This window comes from Lepisosteus platostomus, chromosome 17 (genome assembly GCF_059453375.1).
Source record: "Lepisosteus platostomus isolate fLepPlt1 chromosome 17, fLepPlt1.hap1, whole genome shotgun sequence".
Taxonomy (NCBI): domain Eukaryota; kingdom Metazoa; phylum Chordata; class Actinopteri; order Semionotiformes; family Lepisosteidae; genus Lepisosteus; species Lepisosteus platostomus.
This window is the reverse complement of record NC_142627.1, coordinates 20017347-20031080: the sequence shown is the minus strand read 5'-3', so window position 1 is coordinate 20031080 and position 13734 is coordinate 20017347. Positions and strand designations below refer to the sequence as shown.

The 13734-nt window shown below is 37.0% G+C and overlaps 1 protein-coding gene across 5 annotated transcripts in view; it reads left to right on the top strand.

The window, feature by feature from the left end:
• The window catches only part of pde10a (phosphodiesterase 10A), a 93455-nt gene that overhangs the window by 56777 nt on the left and 22944 nt on the right, over positions 1-13734 (top strand). For 3 of the 5 annotated variants that reach the window (XM_088609508.1, XM_088609505.1, XM_088609503.1), the window contains exons 3-4: positions 10544-10572; positions 12384-12507. In XM_088609508.1, the coding sequence (XP_088465634.1) occupies positions 10544-10572; positions 12384-12507 (153 nt within the window). The remainder of the gene's footprint in view (positions 1-10543; positions 10573-12383; positions 12508-13734) is intronic. The other 2 variants (XM_088609507.1, XM_088609504.1) reach the window with 1 other exon arrangement.

The following is a 13734-nucleotide window of genomic DNA, read 5'->3' as shown; positions in this document are numbered from 1 at the left end:
TGCTTTTTTCCCCATTGAAGAATCTGCTCTGAGGTTGTTCCATCTGGGAGTAAAGAGAAACGTTCAGAGCATCAAAGCACTGAGCTCACGAAAGTGAACAAAACTGCCACTTGTGATCACCTAAAACAAGGACAAGTGTTACCAACAACAAAAGCAGCCATTATTCTTTATTAAAGTGCAGAAGGAAAAGTGAAGCTCTCTAAAGAAATAGTCATTAAAACGACATGGTTCTTAGTATGCCACAGATATCTCTTGAGTATTTCTTTTGCGTCACAGCTGCAATATCTTTTAAACCCCTTTTCCTGTAGAGCACCAAGATCAGCTCAGACTGTTTATACTGTTTTTCTTTGAGTTCTTCCTTTCTTTTTTTGATATTTTATTTGTCTTTATGTTTTGTGTGTTGTTTTATCCAGTTTCTTTATTCAAAGGTATAACCTTAAAATGCAACAAAGAAGTAAAATGTGGTTAGGTCTGATGTGTTCAGTTGTTCATTTAAGAGAAAGCTCCAGGATTTGAATGGGGTTTTGCTGTATGTTTTGTCATTTTTATTTGATACCAATTAAGCCTTAAACCCCCCGCATCTTCTTTGTATCTCTGTAAATTAAACTTGTACAATCACTGTTTGTTCCAAAAAACAGTGAGCAAGTTATTTGCTTTGGTGATGAAACGTGCAAAGCATGTGTGCCAGTTTGATTTTGCAGCACTATCAACTTTTCACTGTTTTCATGATTTAATGGTGAGGAGTCAAATGGTTTTGAAAAAGGTACCATTAAGGTTCTGAATCAGTGAAAACCTATTTCCCTACAAGTTCTCATTTAAGAAGGTGGATTGTTTAAAATGTATTACTAGTTTGGTCCAGAATTATATAACAGAATTGTGGACTTGGTGTGTATGCAGATAGAACTATAAAAATGATTGGTACAGATGTGTCGAGCTGTAAATGTAAAGAAGTGTTTAAAATTGCATGTAAGTAAAGCCTAGTATTTCAATATAGATCTCAGAAATCTGTGCTGAATTGTGAAGATTTTCCACTTAAAAACAGTAAACATCTCTCAACCCTTTCAAAGTCCACAGTCGCAGACTCGGGAAATAAGGAATGAGAAAAAAGTTTTTTTTCCTGGACAGGTTTCCAACATTTCCTTTTAATAATCTAGAAATCATCTCTTACTTCTTTAAATTTAGGACTGTTTTAAAGTTAGTATCAATTATAGTGCAAGAAAGTACAAGAATGTACAAGAATTTCCATCTTAAAAAGTAAAAACCTGAAAAAAGTCATAGTATCTTTGCACATTAAAATTCTGTTATTGAGTTAATCTTTCACAAATGTAGAAATAGGACAATTATAACAGTACTAAATCAGGAATCCTTAGCTGTCAATTATTTCTTTTAATTCTAAACCAAAGAATAACCCTTTTATTGATTATATAAAAGTAATCAAAACCCCAGATCTTGGATTTGGTCATGTTGTGTTTTCTTTACAAAAGTAAATCCTACGATTTTTTTATAAACTCAAATGCTGGTATGAAGCAGGAACTCTGCAGTTAATCTGTAAACACCGTATCACTGACACGCCCCTGGTATACAAGACAGTCTTTTCTATGCTACACCTAAACACATAAATAGAAAAAAAAGATAAAAGGGAGTTTTAGTATTAATAGTCTTAGGTTAAATAGACACTTCTTGCTGTCCTTTTTTAGCGATTTGTAAACTTGCACACAATTGGAAATTAATGTGGCAGGAAATTGCACTGATGCGGGTGGGGTATAGGAAATTAACTGGGACATCAGAGTGCAGTGTTTTGAAAGGATGAATAAAACACCGTGGATGTATTTCAAGTGATTTTCTCCTGTGGAATTGGTTTAAGAGCGATGCTTGTTATTAAAGTTGATAACGCTGTGGTTAAGTCTCCTCTATTAGCCTTTACCACAGTGAACACTACTGAAAGCACCTGAAGTCTCCCTTAGGACTTAAGTGTTCAGGCATAAGAGTTTCTAGTTGCACAGCAGTCCGCAGTGCTAAGAGCCAAACACTTTCTTGTGAGCAGGCATGCCAAACAGATTGTGCAGCACAATACCCTTTACATCCCAGTAACCATCATGTGACCCTTGACTGGATTAGAGAAATCCAGTTTTCCTGGAAGCTGTCGCTGGTCATGTGATAAAAGAACTGAAACAAGTTATATTGTGTGCTTGCACTATAGCCTTAGTGACCTACATGAAATCTCTTTGTATTTTTTCACTAGATGCCCCTATCGCACATTACATAACACAAGGAGTCTGTCTTAGAGTAATGCAAACAAAAAAGACAGACTCATCAAATATCCTTATTAATCCTGAACACTAGGCTGAAGCGTTACTTCACTCAGAACTTCACACAAGCTTTGTTGTACTGGATTTTTATAATTTTATTTTATTTATTTTATTAAGTGACTCATTATTTTTACTGTTTTTTCCTGTGCCTTCTGAAATTGTAATTATGTATTCTGCCTGGCTTACTGTTTTGACCAGTTTGTCCCAGGATAGATGGAATACAATACAAAAATGGACTCTAGAGATGTAAGATGTCACAGTGCCAGTTCAGTGAGGTTTTAATGTGAGTTTATTTAACAGACAGGCCTTCCCAGAGAGTACAGAAAAACATAATCTAAATACAATCACTTTACAGGGCTCTTTATAATGCATATACAGCCCTGGTCAAACTCTTGTGTTACCATAAATGTCAAGGCAAACACATGTATGAAACCATGGAATCTAAGGGCATGCATGATATAGGAATACTTGATGTAAGCACCAATCACAGTATGCATTTTCTGATGTTCAGATGTCTCAGAATATCTAGAGCTAGTCTGCTCAAACCAGGGTTAAACAACAGGTCTGCTGTCTCGTTTCTTAGCATAAAAAAATAAACTCTACAACCTTGTCAGTCAAACCAGTGGCTTCTGGGAAAGCTTAGAAATCATAACAGTGGGCTTTGGTATCCTAGTAAGGACAAGAGGAAGCCATTTCTGATGATGACTGAATCACTGAATCAACTTTAGGGAAGACTGGTACATACTTTCCAAAGACCCTGTAGGCCACCTATATTCACTCTTACTCCTAGAGGACCACTATGTCTTTTGGTTTTCATAATATACAGGGTGGAATGAAATTTTTAATTTGAATTAGTTGTTCACTTCATTGAACCTGGTGAAATGTAGCCTTCCAGACTCGGGAGTAGATTTTAGGGCTCTAAGGTGAGTCCACTGTGTTACTTTAAATGGTTCTTCTTTCTTGTAGTGAAGTTAAAGAAATGCAGCCAATAGTCATATATTTCAAGAGTTTGGGATGTGATAGAAATTCTGAGCTTTGTGGGAATAACTGCAAAGAAACACAACAGATGGATTCTGAAAACTTTCAGAATTAAGAAAAATGTCAAAGGATGAAACATAAATCAAAACAGGTGGAAAATAGTTTATTTAAATATGATTAAATGAGGCTTCTGTTCTTATATGTTAGGAGCATCAAAAGATACTTATCACTTATAACTTCAACAAATTAACAATGTTATTGTCGGGCAGGCTTTTATAGTCAGGCGTGCTGACAGTTTACCTATGTCAAGGTTGTTCAATAAAATGTTTATGCTGATTAACAATGTTCACCAACATTTGATCAACAGGGGACCTACTCTGAAACTAACAGGTTAGTAGTCTGTGTGGCTTCCAATGGAAGTGGTACAGGAAGATAGAAATACACCAGTTTGAAGATGTCTTTCTTGTGCGATATTGCCCCATTTTTCTTGTAGAACATGGATAAGCATGTGCCTGTTGCATGCATACTCAGTGGAGCTTACATGTGGTGAGTAGGTCTTCCAAATGTTTTATAAGTTCGGGATAAAGAACTTACCAAGTGCTTTTTTCAAATGCATCCTATTTGTAAATTGGATAATTTGGATAAATTAGTCGATTTTTTTCCAGATTGTGCATTTTTGTATACACATTTAGTGTTTTGCCTTAGTAATTCTATTGCCATAAAAAAGACAAATGAAAGGTACATTAGTGAATGGAGTTTTAAGAATGGCCATAAATAGAATGCCGTCTAAGATCTAGATGAACACTTCAGGCAGTGTAGCGGTGAACAGATCCATGCCTGTGTGTTTAGGTGGATTGAAGTTTCACAAGGGCTGAGACAGCCATCTAGTAAGGTCTTATATTGTTCAAGTCAAGGTTTATTCCATGCTGAAAAGAGACGAAAAGAAACACAATGTTTCGGCTGTGGAGCCTGTTTCGGGTGAAGAAGAAGACTCCACAGCTGAAACGTTATGTTTCTTTTCTTCTCTTTTCAGCATGGAATAAACCTTGACTTGTTCTTTTGCGGCCTATGCATGCTGACGCAGCGACCTACGTGAACTTCTTATATTGTTCTATGGCTCCAGCTTTGGTGCATATCACAGACATCTGCTTCAAATGACATCTGCTTTCTCAAGACAACTGGAAACAAATTGTAGTTTTCAAATCTGGACAGACTTCAGTGAAGGTCTAATGTCTGAAGCTGTGGATCGTGTGAGTGACCAGGCACTGGGTCCTCTTTCAGGAGGTGTATTCCTAGCTGTGAGAGGTGGAGGTCCTGTGAGAGTCTCACTCAGAGGAATGGCTAATTAATGGTATCAGCTCTGCTGACGTGAGTGGGTTACTCTCTTGGGTTATCAATTCTGTTTACGCCACGTGAGAAATGATTAGGAGTTAACTCATGTCCCAGACCCACCACTTTTAATGCCCAAAAGTAAAGCCATTGGCCCGCTTCACACTAGAAGCCAAGGAATGAATAATACAATAATTATGTTTGCTCATAATAACCTACCTTCTAATGAACGCACCTGGGCTGAGCTGAAATAAAAAATGATTGGACGTTTACTTTGAGTACGTAAGTTCTTTATTGACCACATGTGTCTTGAATGAGCAACTACTGCTGTTCATTTATTATTTTCAAGAAAGGTGTGTCATTGATTCATTAATTCATGGCATTGACTTTGGACCTTCATTAAGAATAAAGCTAAAGAATTCACAGAGTTCTTTAGATTTTTGCAGATATCTGAAGTATTTATATTGCTGCTTATATAAATAGAGGACATTTAGGTTTTTTGGCATACTGTACATGTTTCAGGAAATGTTGATTAGGGAGACACAAATACAGATGTCTCCAAGAAAGATGGAACTATGATTTGATATATTCAATGAAAGTTGTGGAGACTGTGAAATATAATTTTAAACAATCCATCAATTCTGTTGCTTTATAGAAGCAATGCAAAGCATATTTTTCTCATAATGTAATTTTTTCACAGAAAATGGAGAAATGCTAATCTTTTAAAAATTGTGTCTCAGGGTGCCCTATAAGACAAACTGGATTTGAACTCTGCTTGGTCAGGTTGGGAGACCTAAGATAATGATCACCATCACATCTTCATGTAACATTTATTTTTACTAGCGAATAAAAAGCTCCACCATTCTCTCTGCCACCATGTCTGCTACCCTCTGATTTACAGAAGATGATGATTTTATTTTATTAATTCTTATCAAGATATCATTATCGAGAAGTATATACGTATACTTCTTATTATTCAATATATTACCCTTCAACGGTCATTGAGCATTCAGGTAATTGTCCTACTCATGTAGAGAGCCATAGTCATTCTCCTGATGCGCATATTATTTCTTCCTGACATTACTTACCGTAGCCATTGTGCTCTGCTAATTGTAGAATAACATCTCATTCTATGGGCAACTTCTCTTGTAGACTGTGCTTTTAATTGAACCTATAGCAACAGGTGATCTTCATTACTCAAGTTATGCTGCTGTTCTTGAATTAATTAAAATCACACAGTCTTAAGTGGCTCTTTATACATATTCTTGATCAACTATTGTCAATTTGAACTCAAATGAAATGGTGAACATTGTACAATTAGATTTTTTGTTAAATCATATAACTTGAACTCAGTATTCTAGTATTTTAAAGACCAATGCTACACAAAAAGTCAAGACATTACTTTGCTATTTAAATTGCAAGTGAAATTATGTACTGTAGGTACCCAGTGCTCTCTTAGTGCATCAGTATATCTTGCTTTTTACTGTATTACTTTTTACTGTTGTAATACCTTGTTTTAATTTACAAGTTGTAAAGAATAATGGAACAATATTTCTCAATACTTTATGCAGAAGTGGACTTATTTAATGTAATTAAATTCTGGTTTCCACCTAGTGTTCCTACAATGTAAGTTTTTCTTTTCCTGTGACTAATCTTGTCATTATTTAAAATGTTCTCTAAAATGGTGGCCTGCAGCTTCTTTTACCATATTTCCTGAGAAACGGGGGCTGAGTGCTTTCTTTCTTCTTTTTTAAACCCCTTTGTGTAAAAGCAGCTCTGATCTTGGTTTGCTATAAAGCAGCTGATGCTGTTTATCAGTGAATTTGGAAGTTGGCCATGGCTACACAAAGATGTTGTTGTGTAAGTGATCACATATACTTCAGTGATAAAAGACAACTTCTTACCTGCAGGCTGCGGCAGAAAGCTGTAACATCACATGATCAGAGGCTGTGATACTTCTTGTTCCACCTTGAGGGTCACGTGGCCAGGGGTGGAGAATTCTTTAGTCATTAGTAGTATCTGTGGCTGAAGGACCCTTGAGCACAAGAATCCTCACTCATATTGCTGAGTCACTCATGTTCAGGCAATATTGATTCAGCATCATGTATTTTTAATGTGATGTCCCTTGGACTCAATTGATTGAATGTGCTGCCAGAAGCCCTTTTTGATCTTTATAGTGACGCAAGTAAAGTTTCTGTATCTCATCTTTTACTACAGTTGTTGACATACTTCAATATTCTAAAGCATGATGTTGCATATTATGAGTGGTATAAAAGTTTATTAATACTTTGTTTTATCACCCTATTATTCATTTCCATTTGGGATATATTTAATGTCTTTTTAGGGGGCAATGCATTAAGTTTGTGATGTATTCATGCATAAGCCATTTACTGAAACAGTTATGGGTTAATATTGGAAGTGCAACCACAGTGGTAAAAATGTTTATCTGTTAACCCCCTAATGGAATGGGAATGGTAAATTAAACTTAGTGATGGAAATACTGAGCAAAAGGAATGAGAAACCCTGAAATAATTAATGATACAGGAAGGTACTGGGTTCGGTCTGGAAATAGTCTTAGATGATCCATTGATTTTGTCTTTCTAGGCTGTTCAATGTTTATTATCCCTTTGTATTTACTGTATATGCACGACCTAAATACCTTTTTGTTACTCCACTTTATTAATTGTAACAATACTAACTGTAATCCTAGTGTTTGGATTCCATTCCTGTCTTGTGGGTTGTGAATATACTGTATCCTTGCCATATATGTGACACAGGTGACTTTCAGGTTAATGGCTAAGAGGTATATTATATTATACCATAAAGAAGTCTTGTTTGTTTTCATCAGTTGGCAGTATGTATTCTAGGAACATGTTATCTGGTTTTCCATTCTTTCTGATAAGTTTGTCATTTTGCTTTAACAAGCATGGGGAACAAGCCCCGTGGTGGTGCAGTGGTTAGTTAGCATTGCTCTCTTGCCACGCTGGGGCCCTGGGTCCAATTTCTGGAGTGCTGTCTGCTTGGAGTTTGTCTGGGTTTTCTCCAGGTTCTCGGTTTTCCTCCCACAGTCCAAAGACGTACTGGTAGGCATAATTGGATTCTGGAAACAAATGGCCCTGGAGTGAGTGTGTGCGTCTGTGTTTGTATCTGTCTGCCCCACAGTAGATTGGCGTCCCATCCAGGGTGTATCCTGCTTCGTGCCCATGGCATGCTGTGATAGGCTCCAGCTCCCCCGCGGACCATTATTGGATAAGAGGTTAGAAAAAGGATGGGACAGCTTTATATTGTTAGACATGTTCTAAGACCAGTATTTCAGATGACTTATGAGATACTTTTCCAATTATGATCTTGAGCAGGGACCTTTTGAACCACAAGGCTCTTAAGATGTGCAACAGAAAACATTACTAAAGCATGTCCGAGTGACCGGTTGTGATCAATTGCCCCTGAAGACAAGTGCTTTCAGTTGTTTATTTGTAAGGGTAATTGCAGCTTCCTCTTTTTTTTCTTTTTCTGTGCTAACGTTTTTAGCATGCTGTAATACCTCTGTGGATCATAGACATTCCTATCTTTGACTTCTGCTGACGTCATTGTGTTAACTTGGCAGTGAGGGTCTGCTTCAAAATAGCTCCTTCGGCTAAGTTTGGAAATTCACCATGCACCCCGAAAGAATGTGTAAAATAAACAAATGCTGGAATACTACTTTCATTTCACATGGTCTAGTACATATTGTATATTTATATTTCAGGAGAAGCCTTGCATTTTTATTTTTTTGCTTGAGTTCTTTTTTTTTACTGAGTTTTCATTCAATGCATTTTGTAACTGCTGCTCTCACAAAATTAGGACAGTAAATAAGCTCTTCTACCACATTGTATTTCAATTCAATTCAATTTATTTGTATATAGCGCCTTTCACAACAAGGTTGCCCCAAGGTGCTTAACAATGGAATTGATGATACATTTTGTCAATACAGAACAGAAGACCAGAAGACAACAGAGGAGAGGAACCAAAAACTCCTTAGTAAGGAGGAAAAACACCTCTAGGGGTCCAAGGTCAACTGGCTGCCCAACCCCTTTGGGCATGCTAACATTATACAATTTAAAAAAGGAAACGATGAGGGTATTAATATTTCTCAAAAGGTATTTTTCAGAAGGTGTAATGTGGGGGCTACCCAGTCATTCAGAGGCTGAGCCCTATAGCCCAGATGCCACTAGTTCAGGCCTAGTAGTGGTTTACATTAGACAGGTTGGAGTGAGCACCCTGTGAACTGCCTGGTTCCCAGGAGCTTTCTGTGTACTCTTAGATCCAGAAAGGTCCTGGATTAATGCCACTGTCCTGCAGGATTCCCAGTGAGAAAGCCGTGAATGGTTGTGCTAGGTTAAGGTTCGTGATGGGCTGTCTTGTATCCTGTTGCGCATATGAGTGTGGTAGAGGGGTGCAGAGTTGTCAGTTCTAGATGGGAGGAGTAAAACATAAATATGTCTGTTTTTTATTTATACATATATTTAATGATTGCAAAACCTGTTTTCTAATCAGTAACAAGTTGTTTAAAGGCTATTTTTGCTTTACAGTCAAGCAATTTGTATTTGTGATTTTGTGGTTAGTGATAAGTAATTAATTAATGATAAATACAATATCATTTCACGTGGAATTACACAGAAATTACACAGAAATAATATATATTTGGGCATATGTGAACAAGAATAAGGAATGGGAGACATTCACTTTAAGTATATAAAACCTGTCATTTGTTTGCATGTCCCTTTGAAGCAGTGTCAGCATGAAGACTGGAGCTTATTGACATCATTAAAAAATTGTAGGATCAGTTATTCTGTATGCAAAATGTGTGCTTATTTGGATTTAAATCCATGGAGACTGACATGGACACTGTCATATTTTCCCATTTATTCTCCTGATGCATTAGCTACATGGTGAAATGCTGTCCAAATAAGTATGGAAGGATTTTCTTTTGCATAAGAACACAAAATGTACTAGTTATGTAATGTGCATTTCACAGTAACTGCAGTTCTTGTAAGAGAAGTAATCACATGTTTACAAAATACTATTCATTCAGGTTACTGTAATAGTCTTCAAAATACTATTTTGGAGATGCAGTGCACCTTTGTATACGTCAGTCACATCGCGTTTCAACAGTGTGGAGTGGTTAGGGCTCTAGCACTGGAGGGTTGTGGGTTCGAATTTCAGGTGGGGTTCTACTGTTGGACCCCTGTATAAACTACTAGCTGTATAAAAAATTAAGCCCGTTTTATCCTGCGTTTCTATAGGTCAGAATTTATGCCCATTAACTTGTGTGTTGTAAACGAAGTTGAGGTGTCTAAAAATGAAAGTGCTGTCTAGCTTCTGTTACCGATAAGAAATCTATAGTTTCATGACACATGACATCTGTGGTATGAGAAACTGTTTAAAAAGTTTTGATAACCTCACATAACTAAAATACTGATATGATACCTTATTATTCACTTATTTGTACACATGTATCTTGTAATATTGTACACATACATGATCATTCACATAATGTTTTAACAATTCAGCGGTTTTATGTGGCTCATATTTAGGGGATTTTTACAAGGATCATTTGGAACAAAGTATTGCTTTTAAACTGGAGACACATGCACAACGGTCATTAGCTGCAACAATCAGGCAGGTTACAATCAAGGCAGGTCTGACTCCCACAGACTTTTATAGTTTTCAATAGTGTTATTTTTTTTCTTCCAAAGATGTCATCTGTGCAGCCACAGTGTTCTTGTGACAATTTACACTCATTTTACTTTACTGTTATCGCATTTACGTCCTAGAGTGATCAAGAGCTACTCAGAAGGCCCTGCCTAAGTCCCTCAGGAAAGCCCCTTGTTCCCGCCGTTGGGCGAACTGTCCCTGAGTGTGTAATTGTTTGCTTTGTTTCCTCACAGATGACTCCACAGTTAAGGAAGTCAGCAGGGTAAGTGTGACATCCTTTCTGGCCTCATGAAGCAGAGGGGCTGGGGCTCAGTGGAAATAGATACATATGTCTCTTCCCCAGATTTGGTAGCTGTGAGCCCTTATCTGTGAGAGGAGTCCCCTGGCACACAAAGGATTATATCTAGTGGTAGTTACCTTTGACCTCTTTCAGAATCCAACTTCCTATGTCCGGGGTTCCAGAGTGACTCAACCTGTACAGGTTTTTTGTCTGATTGCAGGTTGTGATCTCTGATCTAGGTGTTGTGGGTTTTTGAGCCTGAAGCTCTTCCACAAACTGTAAATACAGGGGACATGAGGAATCAAAGCCCCCCTCTCACTCTCAGTCAGAACTTTAAAAAGCTTGTTAATATTTTTCATCTCGATTCCACTTTGGAGTTCAATGGTGGCAATACGCTTAGCGTTACCACCCTCGCAACTTCAGCATTCTTGGGTGCAGTTCTTGCTCTGGGTGTCTGTTTGAATGGACTCTGCATGCTCCTAGCTTTTCTTTTCATGTGGGTTGTTGGCTAAGCTTGTCTGGTGGTTCTAAAATGTCCCTTTTTCCATGGCTCAGAGATGGACTTGCATCCCGCTAAGGTTGAGAGAGCAATATTGTTAACAACCCCCATGAAGATGAGCAGCTTCCTGGTTGGTGCAAACATGATCGAAAGCAATGTGAACAAGCTGGGAACACCCTCAAGATATGGATTGTGGTCCTATGAGTGGTTTAAAACTGGATAACTTATAAAAAGCTTCTTGCTTAAAGATGAATTGTCTTTACAAATTAACTGTAGATCTTTCTTTTTCTCATGATTGGCACCTGTGATGTTTTTCGTTTAAGCCCTTGATCTTTAAAGAGGAGTTTCATTAATCACAATATAGCTCAATGAACGGTCTCTCTTTTTTTTCCCCCTGAAATAAATACAAAGTCATCCAAACTGTAAGTCACGACATATCCTGAAAAAGAAGTAAACTGTACTAATTTTGATCTGTCATCCAATATGCTATTGCAACAGGCTTGAACCTGAGGGTGACAGCTTGGTCACCCTTGCTGTGTGGCTGTCACGGGGGAATAACAAGGTTTCTTCAGTGCGTCATACTGCAGTCATCTGAGCCAGGACCACAAAAAACAGGATGTGGACAGAAGTATCCCTGGGTAGTTCCAAATGGAATTCTCAGTTACCTTCCTTCTCGTTAAGACCCTGCACCTAAGAGCAAAAGCATATAAATAATAATTGTAGTTGGTCTGATAGAAGTGACCGTCTATAAACAATAGTATGTAAACCAGATTATGTGACAGATTAATGAGGAAATAATGGAGTAGTAATTCTTCACTATAGAGGACTTTTGGGAGGGTGTTTTAATTTTTCAGTCTTGTCTAACAGATGAGAGGGAAGGTTATAATATTGAATAGATATATTGAATGATGAACAAATGGTCAAAATGCCAGAAATGGGGCTTGACGTGTTTTTGGGAGGGTGTCCAAACAGAGGCAAATCAGGATGTGAACTGGGTAACATTTTTTCTAATTTAACATGATGAAATATTCAGTAGGGCACAGGCGTGATTGACTAGGGAAATCAATTATTTAAAAAAACACTGACATGCACAAGTAATGGCAAGAGCATTCCCTTCAGGATTTTGTGTAAGCGAAGTTTTTGCTGCTGTTGATTTTTATTCTTGTTTCCTACTTAAAGATTGTTCTTTTTTGTATTTATTTTTATACAGTAACTGTACAGCTGTTTTTAATCAAAAATCACCTGAAAGTGAGTTATGAACAGGGCTGCAATGGTGTATTCTTTTTATGCTTAGCAGTACCAGGACACAAATATGCAAGGCGTTGTGTACGAACTGAACAGCTACATGGAGCAGCGACTGGACACGGGGGGAGATAACAAACTACTGCTCTACGAGTTGTGTAACATCATTAAAACAGGTGGGCAGCAGAGGATCTCATCTTAACACCAGACTTTAGCAATAATAAAGCTTTTATTTAGGAAATTTGTGAACATTATATAAAATATTGCATAAATAATTCATGTTTAATTCTGGTATATGCAACCACTAAATAATAATAAATAATTTGTTCTCCATTGACCTTTTTTGGCTAAGTGAAGGTTGCATTCAATATATTTGCTCGTCAATGTGACAGCTGTAGCTGTGAAATCAGGATACAGTAGGTGCCACCAACTGAAATTCAGAGAAACATCAATATTTGTTTTTTGCACAGTGACATCAGTGAGGTCAGATACCAGCTTAGCAAATCTGAGTCCTTAAAGGCCTTGCTGTGTATTTATACTAGACATTATGTTAATTGTAGGAATATGTAAAGTTAAATAGATATTTATTTATATAAAAAGTAAGACATAAAGCCTTTATTATTCTTGTGTGACTATTATTCTTATGTGTGAAAGTGACTGAAAAGTGAGTCTTTAAAAGTGTGTTAAAAATATTACTGTAAATGTTTGCTTATAATATCTGACTCTGTTGTCATGGTGTTTACAGTGAAGTAAAGTAATATTTGGCTATTCTATGTGGGATCACCCTGTATATACAGTCCATTGTGATATTAAAACATGTATCACAGAAAAACATAAACACATAAAAAAGATACTAAAATATTAGTGTTTGTTAAGACTGGAGGCCGGAGGCTGGATAAGTGATGTAAAAGTTTGGGTTGAGGCCACAGAATACCTTTGTGCTTCACCGCAAAATTGTCCCCGTCTTTCCTCTTTCTAGATAAAGCCATCACAGAGTTTGTTTTCTGGGTCCTATACAACATCATAGCAAGCAGTAGGGTTTTAAACAAAGTTTTAATTGTAAGCCAGTGTCCTTTTGTGTTTTTCATACCCCCGTCACATCTAGCTTGAACTGACCTTTCAATGTTTTTAGAATTAGGTTAAGCAAATTTTATAAAATAGCAAAACCTTTGAAAATCCCTGTATTTTCAGTTTTGAACTATAAATATCCAGTAAAGAATAATCAAACATTGTTTCCCGATTACTCATTTCAGTCTTTTGTTATTTCTCTGGATAAGCAGACTGAATTCCTCTGAGAAACAGACTCATTCTTTATTGGCCACAGATGACTACTCTATATTAAAATGCTATGGTTCTTTTCTGAAGCTTAATCATTTTTAATCGTTTAAGCACAGTGGAGCTTA